Source organism: Engystomops pustulosus, chromosome 8, assembly GCF_040894005.1.
Source record: "Engystomops pustulosus chromosome 8, aEngPut4.maternal, whole genome shotgun sequence".
NCBI classification, from domain to species: domain Eukaryota; kingdom Metazoa; phylum Chordata; class Amphibia; order Anura; family Leptodactylidae; genus Engystomops; species Engystomops pustulosus.
Genome location: NC_092418.1, coordinates 80423538 through 80438351, shown reverse-complemented (window position 1 = coordinate 80438351; position 14814 = coordinate 80423538). Strand labels below are relative to the sequence as shown.

The 14814-nt window shown below is 40.9% G+C and overlaps 1 protein-coding gene across 11 annotated transcripts in view; it reads left to right on the top strand.

Moving 5' to 3' along the window:
* MLPH (melanophilin) overlaps nucleotides 1-14814 on the top strand; it is a 63640-nt gene that overhangs the window by 37064 nt on the left and 11762 nt on the right. For 8 of the 11 annotated variants that reach the window (XM_072121441.1, XM_072121447.1, XM_072121450.1 and 5 more), the window contains exons 2-9: nucleotides 836-978; nucleotides 4288-4509; nucleotides 5399-5535; nucleotides 6943-6981; nucleotides 8233-8321; nucleotides 9032-9157; nucleotides 9301-9502; nucleotides 12181-12407. In XM_072121441.1, coding sequence (XP_071977542.1) covers nucleotides 869-978; nucleotides 4288-4509; nucleotides 5399-5535; nucleotides 6943-6981; nucleotides 8233-8321; nucleotides 9032-9157; nucleotides 9301-9502; nucleotides 12181-12407 — 1152 coding nt within the window. In that variant the 5' untranslated portion in view covers nucleotides 836-868. The remainder of the gene's footprint in view (nucleotides 1-835; nucleotides 979-4287; nucleotides 4510-5398; nucleotides 5536-6942; nucleotides 6982-8232; nucleotides 8322-9031; nucleotides 9158-9300; nucleotides 9503-12180; nucleotides 12408-14814) is intronic. The other 3 variants (XM_072121451.1, XM_072121446.1, XM_072121448.1) reach the window with 2 other exon arrangements.

Sequence of the window (14814 nt, the reverse complement as noted above, 5' to 3'; positions counted from 1 at the left end):
AACATTTTAAAAACCCCTATATTTTACCATGGTGGTATCACATCTATTGTTCTTGCTTGAAAAGTGCCCCTGTGACACTCGAAACATTACACTTGATCAGTGACCCTGTCCTGTATCTCACCACTGTTACTCTTTGTTTTATGATTTCTGGAACAAGTGGGATTGCCCAATGCAATGTGACTTTACTTATCCTTTAAGGGACTTTTTATCAAATTTAATTACTGAATTTTTGTCTAATGTAGAGTCCCCTGACATGGTAAAGGTTAAAGGCAAGAATAACACACACACTTTTTCGAGCACTTGGTCTCAAGGATTGTGTGACAAGGACGGTACATGAAAAGCAGAGTGTTTTTAATATACGTAATTGGAACTGACAATAAGACCATTGAGAAAAGTCGGGTTGTCCCGGGGCACATGCTATCTTCAGACATCAGCCCCTTATAGCATGACCATCAGCTGACTGCCTTGGGCACAGGCTCCTTCATGAACTGTCTCACGCTTATTAGGAGAAATGAGTCCTTTACAAAGCAGTTAAAGCAAGAAGCTAACATTTTACATAAAGTAACATCTATATATGCATTTTAACCTTTAACCTTCTCAATGTGACCCGCTTCCATGGCTTCTACACTATATAATTATCAATAACACACTGCCATGATGCTGCATTTTAAGCAGCTGTCAGCACTGATTGTATCAATTCATTTCCTGTTTTCACATAGTCGGTTTTATCATATGTCTTCAGAAAAAAATCATCTAGGTCAGATTCTGCTACAGTGTTATACAATGATAATCTGCACATAACTATATCTCATGACTCTTCTCCTTGGTCTTAAAGATTTTGCACCCGCTGCATACTGTATCTACCACCATGGGGAAGAAACTGGACTTGTCCAAGTTGAGTGATGAAGAAGCTAAACATGTATGGGAGGTTATTGAAAGAGACATGAATCTCCGTAAGAATGAAGAGCACAGACTTGAGTAAGTATATCATAAACCCAGGGGAATTAGTAGAGTGGTAGCAGCCATAGCTGCCGCTATGGGGCCCGGCAGTGTCAGGGGGCTCCATTATCCGACCTGAAGCGTGTGCACCATTATATACTGTGTATATATTATATACACAGTATATATACACATTGTACAGCATAATATGTATATAACATATATGTAATGTATGTATGCTTTATATATGTTTATCTGTGATGTGTATATGGTGTGTATATATGCTGTACATCTGTATATGACACATTGGGGCTCATTAAATAAGTGTCCGTTGGATGCATTTTTGTCGGGTTTCCCGGCGATTTCCGTTTTGCGACGAATTGCCCCGGGATTTTGGCGCATGCGATCGGATTTTGGCGCATCGTTGCCGGCTTGCCCGCAACAGAAATCGGAGGTGGGCCGACAACCTAACGGATTCGGATAACGTGCAGGATGTACGCGAGACACGCACTTACAAGCCCCGGGAAGAAGCAGGTGAACTCACTTTTTATCACAAACTTAATAGGTCTTATTGATGATACTCCCTACATGGACATGTACAAGTTCTGTACCAATGTAGGGTAGACCCTCAGAATCATCATGCCTAAGGTATCCAGACCTACTTTATCCCATAATTAAAATTATAGAATGAATGTAGCAGGAGCACACGGATATAATTTGTATATCATTCAAATGAGTTGGGTCCTAAACCCTAAACCCTTAGGTCATCTGTTATATGATATAATGATATGTGGCATATTTCTTAATCTCAGATTTTTTTAGTGCTTAAAACTCCCATATGTTAATTTAAGCTTACTAAGGATAAAGTGGCTCTACATTACAATGAAAAAAATACAATGTTTGATAATGATGACTTTTTCCATCTGTCAGGTTGTACAGTATATCAGTAGAACTAGGGCTTTGCATTAAGCTGTATAAGGACAATTAAGTAAGTGGAAGAAAGTACAGTAAATACTTCTATTTCCTCTAAACTCATCCTACTAGCCAAACATTATGCGTGCTCCACCCAGCTCAAACCCCAAAAACAAACAGCTCCTGGTATGTGCAGGTAGAAGTTAGTGATTCATCCCTGTGCTGGTAAACAGGGCAGACGCATTCATATAATGTAACACCTTTTAATACAATGCAACAGCGTATATCATTTCTAATACTATAAACAAGACTATCGATACAAAAATTGGGTTATCAAACTGCTCCACTTTGATTTACATATTTATATCATCAATCATAAAATAGTAGATGTGTAACAAAAGGCAAGTGTTATTGCTACCTGTTCTGCCACAACTTTCAATCATAACCAATACAGAAAGGAAACCAATAGAGAAAGGAAAGGAGGAAGGCAAATTTGGACACTCATTGTATCTTCTCTCCAGGGTCCCCATGTACAGGAAGAAATGTGGGGCCAGCAGGAGAACTTCCAAAGAAAATCCGTCCCTTTCCACACGTTCTCACTCTTCCTGCAGTCCAAAGCAGCCAAAGATGTGTGGCTTTAACATAGTAGAGAGTAACATATGTTGAGTTGTTTGGGACTGCAAGAAGATTCCTTGAGTCCTGGCTGGTGAATTTCTATGCCTGGGTTAATGGCTTGGGCGCCCACAGAGAGGGATCTAAGTGCCGCCTCTGATACCGGTGCCATAGGTTCGCCCCTACTGGTATAGTGTATTATCAGTTGTAGCAACAATTCTTTTAAAGCTATACGTGTGTTGTTCTTAGGGCTCATTCAGACGCATATACGTCTACACAGAGGGAAATTTCAACAAAACCACAAGAAAAAGAGTGCATTCAAAATGGCTCAAGGGGTATTGCAAAAACATCAAATTTTATTGGTACAAAAACAAATAATCCACGACAAACTAAAAACATTTAAAATACAAAAATGTACATACCAAAACAATGTCCAGTGACCTGGTGTCGGTACACCGTGACTGCCTGCTGTCAATCACTCAATAGTGATGTTGTACCTCCCCAAAGAACAACCCTCAGCCTGTTCATTGCACACAAGATATATATAAAGTGCTAAAAGTGCTAAGTACAAAACATGAAAAAATATATATATATACTGGTGACGATACAGAGGTAAGCGCGACAATGATCAAGGGGAAGAAGAGGTTCAGAGGATGAGAAGTTACCACATGAAGGTCTGCATGTTGTAAAGGGAGGTGAGAAAAGACAGAGGCACTGGGCTCCCCACGCGTTTCGTCGCCACAAAGGGCAACTTCCTCAGGGGTGTTTTGTATTACATAGAGGGAAATGGCGGCATGGGGGTGGTGTGGCACCGATCCGCGCCATGCACAGGGAAGAGATAGAGCATTATCTGCCTTTCCCTGTGTCTGCAGCCGTGACCCGCTATTTTCTATGGAGGGGTCACCTCCTCCTCCTCCTCTCAGGTGCACGGCGGTATGTGCCGTGTGAATGTACCCTTAGACTGCAAACAACGGATCTGTGATGTGTGTTTGTGGTTCAACTCAGTTTCTGAGCCGTATGTGATTATGTATAAAAGGATGACATAGGGACTGTATTTGCAGATTCACAAAACAAAAACAGAAAGGTGCCAATTGATGTCACTATTTTGTTACAGTAGAAAAACGTGGATTGCACATTGGCCCACATTTAGCAAAAATAGTGCAAACTGCACTTGGTGTAGTGTACAGGGTGCACCAGATTCAGGAATTGTGAAGCAAGTTCCTTATGAGTTTGGCGCCCCCTGCACTGCTCAGGAAGCGCGCACCATTTCTTTTTTTGGTGCACTTTGTTCATGCTGCAGAATTGTGGTGCATGGTCCAACTAAGCAGTAACAGCCTCTTTAGGTGTACATTTTTTCTGTTTTGTAGAGCCAGACAGAAAAGTGGTGCACTTTAATAAATTTGGGCCATTGAATACAGATGATCCGCATACGTAATACAACAGTTTGTCATCTATATTATTCACATTTCCATATACTTCTATGGGAAGGCACAGACCGCAAACTAGGACACGAATAGGACCTGCTCTAAGATTTCTACAGCCTCCTCACAAAACTGTGAAAATCATATTATGTGCAGGGGTCCATTGAAATTAATGTAGTAGTTCAGAAGACATGGCACACACAACTATTCTTCTTTATTTTATTTAAAATTGTAATGAATGTGTCAGTGTGCCATCCGTAAAAATAACCAAAACGATAACACAGATAGAGACAACTTTCATGTGCATGTAGTTTAATAGTGATGGGCTGTGTCCATAGCTAGGAAGGTGTGGAATTATATCAATGTAATCAGAACTTACATATTAGTCTCCTTAATTTTCTAGGGAACTAAAAGAAAAGCTGGAAAAGGAGAGCAGTAAGCGAGAGCTCCTGTGTAACCAGAGCAGTCTGAACAGTAGTCACTGTATTCACTGCCTGCAGGCCTTCCAGTTCCTGATCAACAGCAAGCGCCAGTGCAAAGACTGCCAGCTCTATGTCTGCAAAAACTGCAGCCGCTACAACAAAAAAGAACAGGGCTGGGTGTGCGATACTTGTAGAGCCTCCAGGTAAGTGACAGTCCTGTACCACTATGAATAGCCGCAATTTCTTCTACATTAGACAATAGTTTCAATACCACAGTGTAAATCATGTAAAATCAAGATAAGCCATGGTGTACCTATTATAGAGGCAGAACACTGGCATGGAGCCATTGGCAGGGAGCTCCTGGCAATGAAACACACTGTGACACTGTCATACCTCCCGCAGCTACCAGGTGTATTTCATGGAAATTTGGACCTCTTTCACTGGGTTCAAAACCATTTGCAGGCATTATTATTCATTTTTAGTATCAGCCAATGGTTCTCATTTTAACAGACTCAACAGAATGTCTGTTTACTGTCATGCAGAAAGGAGATAAGCAGCTACCAGGTACCTGTGGCGACCCTTATCTCCAAAATTTCCTTCTTTTATACATCAGCAATGTTGATATTAGGTGATGCCCCTTGATCAATCAGATGTTTGTCTTGTGACTTTAGTTAATGAGATATTAGCCCTAATATGGATGGTAAAGGTTATGATTAGTAGATAATAAAAATATATATTCATTCCACTTTAGAAATCTCCGCTCTGGTGCATAAGAGGAATGTAATACAATACAATCTGATCTGTGCGGTGACGGTGTAGAAAGTATTTCCTGCAGAAAGATTCCTGTTCTCCCTGCTCTACAATAAGCAAAAGGGACATGCGGGCCAGGAATGTTTGCCAGTATATTATGTATACTATATTATGGGCCTTGTGCACAATAACTACATTGTATTAGCAAATATGTTCTGTTTAATCAGTATAAAGAAGTGCGCTGAGCAGAACTCTATAGGATTCAGAAATTTCTGTAATGATGATCCCCATTTACGTACTATGCCCTGTAACATCTGCCTACCACTGTTATATTATCCACAGAATGGTGAAGATCGGCTCCCATGAATGGTATTACGACCATGTGCGCTCTAAATTCAAGCGTTTTGGCAGTGCCAAGGTGTTACGCTCCCTGTATCTGAGGCAGCAGTTTGATGGCAGAGGAGGATCCAGCTTGACAGGTATGTCTGTCCGAAAATACTTGTTCCATAAGAATTAGTTGAATTTGTAGCAAAATATTCCCTGGGAATGCCTACATCTACAATACGTGCCAACAGATCCAAATTTTCTGTTCCAAAATGAGCACAGGTTTATGCTAAAGCCCAAAAGAGAGTGTAGTGGTGAAGTTTGGGGCATGCACAAATTTTGTTACAAAATTGTTGCTAACTTGTGATAGGTCAACATCTGGAGAATGTTACATCTATATTTGGGGGTTTATGCAGCCAGGGGTGGATTAAGTCTGTCATGGGCCCTGGGCTTATGAATTATTATGAATTATGAATATGAGATTGGAGGATGCGTCCCTTCTGCTGCTTTCAATCTGTGCTTTCGGGACCTTTGGAGGACCTTCAAAGGTCCTGAAAAGGCTCTTGTGTACATGTGACTTGAGAACATGAACAGAAGTACAAGGATTTGATGAATGAAAGTCCTTCTAAGTATAAAACTTGGTGGGTGGGTGTCCATGGGCCCCTTAGAAGGCTTGGGCCCCCGGGCTACCACCCAAACCACCTATCAGGCTTCTGGGGTAGTGAACCCCCTGGACCACCGTGGACGATGACACAAGCCGACACCTGAGACGGGAATCTAAGTGGCACCCGGTCTTCACGAGAACCCGCCGCAAAGCTGTCTTGCTATGGCATGGTACCACCAGGTTGTTCCACAGGTGCAACTTGTTCACGGTGGCAGCCAAGATCAAAGTACACAATTCGCAGACAATCTCGTGGTCGGGGACAAGCAGTAGATCAATGCAGGTGGCAGAGGTTCAAGGTCAGGGACGGAGAAAGAGGTCAGGGATGGCAGCGAAGGAGCAGAATTGGGAACAGGTCTGGGGTCACAACGGGAGGTCAACACTAGGGAAGGAAACACAGTAGGAAGCTTTTTCATGGGCATGCAGCTCTAAGATCCGGTGGGGGATGCCGGCTTTTCAAGATTCCCGAAAGTGGACAGTTCCAATCAGCGGAGTGCTGGCCCTTTAAACCTGCACGTGCTAGAGAGCGGGGACACGCGTGCTGGCCGGCCGGGACGGGAGCAGGAACATGGAGAGGTAAGTGGGCCCAGACCGGGGTGCCGCCACGGAGAGTGCCACCGTTGTGCCTGCGATCTAAAATGTGGATCGCAGGGGCATCCGTGACACCACCTATATTATAATCCGCTACTGTATGCAGTATCTATGCTATTGTATCTAAATGATGGGCACCTCTTCAGAACCCATGGGTCCAAAAAACCTGACAGGTTCCCTTTACATGTGCTTGCTAAATAACTCATTATAGCGGGTGGTTCATGTGATCACTGTTATGATGAAACCTGCCTAAGGATTGTTATAGTCTGAATGCCCAGCGGGTAACGTACATCTATTTATTTCTATACAGGACTTCAGGACAGAGTACAGAGCCTGCCTGATATTAATCGTAAGTAAACTGTCCAGTATTAGAAATATATTCACATAAATAAGCAGATAGCAACCAATCACAGCATGAGTTTCAGTTTCCAAAAAAATTAAAGCTACATGGTTATTGGCTGCTACGTGCAACACAAATATACAGTTTTTCTGTTCCTCCAATCAACTATCAAGAAGCATTGAGCCAAACCTGTAACCTACGAATCTATTGGTTGTTGCGGTTTTGCCCTTTTCCTTTTACATAATGATTTAAACATCTTAGCAGTGTATTTGTATCATACATTAAAGTGAATTTTTCTAAGTGTAAGACAATATTATTGGCAGTTTCACTTGTATTTTTGCCATGACAGCAATTTATTGACCTGCGGTTTGCTTTGGTGCATATAAAGACTAAATTATCTATCTTTATTCATCTATACATGGTAGTTTATGCTTCATTTTCTGATATATATACCTGTGAATTTATTTTGATCTGATAAACTTAATAATATTAATAGGCTTATATTTTTAGCTTATTTACTTTGTGCCCCCTGGTGGTCATAGGTAGTAAATCATAATGTTTTAGACTCTCAATTTATACATGTTAGATAAGGAAAAATCCTTATTTTATTTCACAGAGCTCTTCATAATCAGTCTTTTATACGATTAGCCCTGCAATTAACCCTTTACTGTACTATAGTAGCACCAACAGCTCTAGTATAAAATCTAAAACACAATTCTCCAATTATCACCCCTTGTGTCAGCTTCCTCATATAGGGCTCCTATAAGATCTTGTGCAATCTCAGTCTCTGTGCTCCACATATTAAAGTTTTACTTCTGCCAATACACACAACAAGAGCTCTTGTGTCCCACTTTATAACATCTCTGTAAAACCTAGTATGGAGGAGCTTCAGTTATAACAAATTTTTGGTTACAAAAATTTCCATGCATTTTTAGTTTTACCCAATTAAAAAAAAAAAAACTTTTTAACCCAAAAATGCCTGGCTCTTTCGCTCCCATCATTCACACCAAATAGTCTATGGCAATGGCTGCTCTGTGATTAATCCCACTTGAAACACAGATTCCTAATATAAAACGTACACTTTCAAGTGGGGCTTTGCATGAAATGAGGTACAGCACAAGGTGGACTTTCTTCCGCAGACCTGCTGTCCTGGGACATCATTTCCTGAGAATATGATGTTATACCTAGAAGCAGCTATTCTATTACAGTCCAAAAAAACACATGTATTTCTATAAAATAGAATTATGTCTCTGACACCAGGAGAATATCTGCGCCAGGCCCGGGCCGGAATGTTTGCTGATGAAGATGATGATGTATTGGATGGTGCAGAAGCCCAGCGCTATAGTATGGTAACCGCATGTCTGTCCTCATCAACAGACTGGACTGTATTTTGCTTAAATCATATATCAAGTTATGGGTTTCTAAATCATTGATCACCACTACAGCGCACTGTAGCTTACAAATTATAAACCCATTGCCTTTCACCTGGAATAGAGGAATTTGATGCAGAAGACCCATACATGCCAGTTTTTGTAGATTATCTGGATGCATAAAATGCACCTGCCTAAATTACTAATTAGTCATTAACTTTTTTTAAAACTTACATTATATAGGGGAAAGTTTATTTGGACCCGCAATTCCTACTTTTTCCTGTACCTTGTGTATGTCTGCCTTATTTTTCAGCCCCTTATCACTTTTGTTCTGGAGACATCTACTGGACAAGAGGTCACACAGCAGTCCCTTGTTTCAATTCTTGGGCTCCCTCTAGTGGTGGCAACAGTAAAACAGAATGTTTTCTTTAGAATCTTCATACGTAGCATTGCAGTTCTAACCGCTATAGGTTATATTCATGAGTACACAGTAAATTATTTAGTAACATCCATATATTGATCTGTGGGGTTCAGTAGAAAGTATCACACTGTCAGTGGTTTAGATCATGATGGAAACCCAACTTTCGCAGGAATCTATTCTGTTATTGATAAAATCCTTGTGTATGTACAAATTTTACTTTTCTGCTATTTCTTATTACTTGACTGCACAATGAATTTCTCTCCTGAAGATGCGCAAGACCAAGCGTCTGCTGTCCGTTCATCCTTATGACTTTGACAATGATTCTGAGTACTCAGCTCAGTCACGTAGACAATCAGTGCAGCTTTCTCCAACTCTAGAACAAGATGTTTTCCAGGTATCTTCGGGGGTTTTGGGGTCTATCACTTTTTATGATTCAAACAGTCTTTGGGTAATGGGTCGAAATGTAAAGCTTCTTCAGTACAGTAGTTCATCAGAAAGCAAAGCTTTAATATTATTGATGATAACTTCTTCCACCAGTCATTTTCAGAGTTTACCAGTAATGGGAAAGATGTTGCACGAAAAGAATCACTGATGGCTGAAGCAGAGCTGGCGTCTGTGTTCCACCAGCTACTCCAGGAGCAAGGACAGAACGCCCCCAACCCAGACCAGGAGTTCAGTACTGAAGTTCGCTTGACAATGAACTCTCGACGCCGTAGTCTGGAAAACATCCGGAGGTCCAGTAAGTACAAGCTGAATACAGTGGATCCTTAGCAGAATATACGCTACTGCAAAGTTAATCCAGCTAATAAAACATAAGAGGTTACCTCATATGGATACTAGTTCATCACTATATAGAATCCAACGGTAACTCAATCTTCACAGACACTAACTAACTGTTGGAATAATGTGAGCAGCAATATAGACAAATATATAGATTCCATAATCTAATGTCTACAGGGATATTAAAGGGGTTATCCGGGTTTAAAAAATTTCTTATGGCCGGGCTGGGGAGGGCTATTTAAACACAATAAACATGTACTTACCTCCTCCGGTGCTGCCGATGTCCCGCGCCGCGGCCCGTCTTCTCCGTGCGCCGGTTTCAGTACAAGGGCGCACAGGGAGCTTCCAGGCGGCTGGAAGCTCCCATCCGACACCATCTCCCAGCGCTTACAGCGCTGAGAGATAGGGACGGATGGGAGGAGCCGTCCACATCGCGGACCGGAAGCTCCCTGTGCGCGGCTTCCGTGCCCCTGTAAGCAAACAGGGGCACGGATCGAAGGGACCGCGGCGCGGGACATCGGCGGCGCGGAGGAGGTAAGTACATGTTTATTATGTTTAACTAGCCCTCCCCAGCCCGACCATAAGAAATTTTTTAAACCCGGATAACCCCTTTAAATGTAATACACATATAAAGCTCAATTCAAAAGGATGTTGCAGTATGTAACAATATTGTGCACACATGGATAAATCTCAATCTAAAGACAAAGTTAAACAAGTTAAAGGGGTTTCCCAGGACAGATATGGATTTAGGTTAAAAATATACTGAATATATATGACATGACTCATACTCAATATTGATATTTCAGTTTTTCTTGTTGATGGGGTGAAGAGTGTACATTAATGAGCAAAAAAAAATTATTTTTTTGAACTTACGAATTGGCTGCAATGAAACAAAGTGAAAAATTTAAAGGGGTCTGTATACTTTCCGTACCCATTGTATGTTTGTTGTGTGTTTGGATATATTGCAATTAATTGGTCATGGAACCTATATTTGAGCGCTGTCCCAGGTTGCATTACACACAAACAGTTTAACAAACCTAGACATGAATCTGATATTCCACATACAGAACAGGAACCTGGAACAGTCAGTAATAGTATCAATACCCCTTTGTATAGTAAGAATGCTCACGGCTCCTGTATCATTCACAAACTAATATGAGATATTAATTGCTATCACCGCATATCATGGGTGATATTTATCTTATGATTTGCCCGCAAATGCATTTTTGCAGCGTGATACATCAAGAGGCTTCCACCCTCTGCTCGGACAGCCTTGCCACCCGCCCCTTATGTCGCACCTTAAAGGTGGCGGATTAGGGCTAAAAATGACGTGGCACAGAGACCCTGATAAATATACCCCCATATCTCTATATTATAGACATAAAAAGATAGATATACAAGAGACAAAAATGCATTGTTCTCCCTAATATTAATGGTTAGCACCAGGAAACCAGCCCACCTAAGACCTAAAAGTCTACATAAGTCACAAATATGGAGACAGTGTAACCTGTATTGCGCAGCTCTGTTCCTTGTGAATTAGGCGTTTATTGTGTTATTGTTTTTCACACATAATCAATAGATATCATGAAAGGTTCTTTCTGTAAATCTATTGCGTGCATGTGTTTCTGCTCCTTTTCTCAGCACCACATATAGTTAACATCAGAAATAATTCACCATGTGGTACCTCCATGTGATATTAGGGTTGATGGCTTTGGAATGAATTTGAACAATTGAACACATGGATGTGCTTTTCACAAAGCTAAAGTCCTTTAAGGGGTATTACCAACTTTGGTTTTTATCCCCTGTTCAGTCTAGCCTGTTGCCCCTTGAGCATGCATGCTACATCTCCATTCAGTAGTATGGGAGTGTTGAAAATTGCTTAGCACAGCGCTTGGCTTTCTCCAGCATTCTCATTGGCAGTGAATGCTGGAGATACCTGAGCGCTGTACATGCCAGTTTCAAGCAATGCAGTAGTATTGCAAGGAGCAGCATAATCCATGCTAGACCCTTGACTTCATTCAATTAGTGAGAACCGGACCCCAGTATCATGACTTATGAGGCCCCCCAGACTCCATCGATCAGATTGTCATCCCCTATACATTTTATAGGAGATAACAATGAAAATTTGTTCAACACCTTTACATTTGGTTAAGGTTGGCAATTTCTCATGACCAAATTGATTACAATATTTCAAATGCTAGCAAAACACCTAGAAGTGGACATACATAGGATATAACTTGTTATACCATGAGGTGTAAGATAAAATATTGTCTTGAAAATCTATTCTACTTCTAACACACATATCTGGCTTTCTCTACCCAATAGGTGTGGTAAAGAAGGACACATCTGAACTTTTGGTTATGACGTGTGTAATAAATGAAGATAATTTGTTGATATTAATTATTCTACATTACACTATTACATAACAGTCCATATAAGTTAACAATGTCATCGTAATGGTGGATCTTTTCATAAACTTTATTGGATTTTCGGCTGTAGCGTTGACATACTGGTTTGGGCATTTAGACTTTGTCTAACCATAAACATCATTTCTTATTTTAGCAAATATTTTCCATTGTAACTGCTTTCAATAATGCCCAATTTCCCCTCTTTTACCCTCCTCACCTGATTCTCCAGACCTCCCTTGTTTAACAGAATCCCAAAAACATTGTTCCATCCCTGATTCCCAACTAACTCGCACCCGCTATTTCCCTAAAGGCAGCCCCTTCCTTGTAACCAAGGGATCGCAGTACTCTGGTGACATGGACACTTCAGATGAAGAAAGGGGGGCTGTACCCAAAGCTCCCCCCAGACGACGGAGCCGAGCATCATCCCAGGAAAATATCCACCACTCAGGCACACAGGTAATACCTGCACCTAAAGGATTCCCATGTGCAAACGTCTGTATGTACCAGAGGTGGAAAAGATTAGGTATTTCTATAAAACAAACTTTTTGTTACATTGTCTAATGAATGTTTGATTATGATCCAGTCACCGCCATGAACCAGGTATGACATGGGTATAATGAAGCTGAGAGCGGGCCGGGCACGATATGTTTGTAGATGATGTCAGTAGGTCTTTTTATTCAGTCCTTACACACTAATTAAAGTGGTGGCTCGGATTCACTTTTGATGTAAATGATTTCCCTTTTTTCTCTTCCCTCTTTAGCACTTCACTTCTTTATATGATTTTGTTAATTATATTTTCTGTGTCTTGTTCTTGGAATGAGAGCCTCTTAGGAAGAAAAGAAAACAGTGTTATGATTGATTATCATTAGATGAGGTGTTTGATGGGCACCCAAGGTGAAAAAGAAAGATATGTCTGTGTATTAACCCTTTATTCCAATATCTCGGCGGAGAGAAGAGTGTTTTAACTTAGAGGGGTTATCCATATGTTCTCCTATGGCTGTACTATGAGTTGCAGTCTAAAGAAATCTAGTGTTCAGTTCCCCGTAGCTCCACTGCTTGGGAAATGAAAGAGGTGTATATGCTGTTACATATTGTACCTGAAATGCCAAACATAAAGAATTTTTTTTGAAAGATTTTAGAAATTTCAGATTTTTTGGCTTTTATAAAGTTAATGGTGAAGAATTGACATAAGGTCCTAAAGTAGACTGGTCACTAATGGGTTTGAAGTGTAGTTTTGCACCTATACCAAGTCCTAATGTTCTTGGACTGTTGTAGCCAGGTCCAGTGTAGCCAGGGGCATATGGTCTAATCTTCTGCATAGGAGAATGCCTGTCGAGAGAAGGGATTTGTGAACATTGTTTGTTCCAGAGCAGCAGTACAGGTCCAGTAATGACTGACTTCTTAATTATCAGATTTTCTTCTATTAACACATCTGTATTTCTAGCAATTATGCAGATGACATAACAGTGTCACACAGTTCCATAACCTGAAAGGGTGTGATGTACTAACCAAATAGAGATCCATGTAATGGACGGGTGTACAGGCACAAAGTACATGGATAACAAAGTGACACATTATAAAAGGTGCTACCGGAAAATACTGGAGAGGCTGTTATTATCTAATAAATCTTCAATATCATAAAATGGAGCAAAGTTGATTCCATATCAATGTAATATATATTTGTAATATATATTTTGTTAACACTATGTTGAAAGCAATGAAATTAGGCAAATCTACTTTTTCTCAACGCATACGTTAACGCAACGTGTGAACGCACCCTTAGAGGGTCTGTTAGTTGTTTCAGAGTCCAGTACTACAAAGAGTACACTAATTGAGAAGTTGAAAGCTAATTCCCTTTGGGTGCGGTCACACGTTCAGTTTTTGAAGCCAAAAGCAGGTATGGATCATCATGGGAGAGGACATATCATCAAGAAGTGCTACTTATCCTCCATTTTACTCCACTCCTGGTTTGGGCATCAAAAACTGCATCTGAAAAACTAAACATGTGGATGCACCCTTAGGTCCGTTCTTGGTGCTATTTTAAATGCAGTGAAATGTGTTTTGCACATTTTCCATGTGTTTGGCTGGATTGAATCTGTTTTCCTTCATTTCTGGAAGTGTAAACAACTGTATTAACATTTTTATAGTTGCTTAAACTTCCACAAATGAAGAAAAATGGATTCAAACCAGCCAAACACATGGTAAATATGCAAAAAGCCCATCTCTCTGAAATGTAGAGGGCAAAATGGGGCGGGTAGTAGATGGTGGAAAGACAAGAAGTTTAGTCTTTGAAAGATTAGGGGCTTATTTACGAAGGTAAGCAGATTGCATTTCCGTAGAACTTCCTGACGTTTTTGGGGATTGCACGGCTGGGACAGGTATTTAGAAGGGGATTGTGTCGCACCGGGCCGTCGGACGATCCAATGGATTAGGACTGAGCGCGGGATATAACTTTCAAATTCGGTCGCCAGACAATGCACTTACATTCCCCAAGTAGAAGAAGGTGAACTCTGGCGGACCTGAGCGGGGAAGCGGCACATGCAGGATATCAAGCGCACGATCTTAGTGAATCGCTGCAGAGTGCATGATCGTAGGAACAATGCACTTTGGGTGAACTCCTCGGACAGGTAAGTAAATGTGCTCCAAAGTGTCAAGAAAAAAGAGGGCATGATGTTAGAGACAGCAGAGAAACAGTCACAAGTGTTCTGGATTAAGGCAGGGGTGTTGTTACATGCAGAAGTAAATATCAAAATTTTATGTGACACTCCACTGGTCACTTTGCCCCAAACTGACATTGTGCCATTAGTGACCCAAACCTCTATTTTCCATCACTGAGCCGATTGCTAATCTAAAGTAACAACCA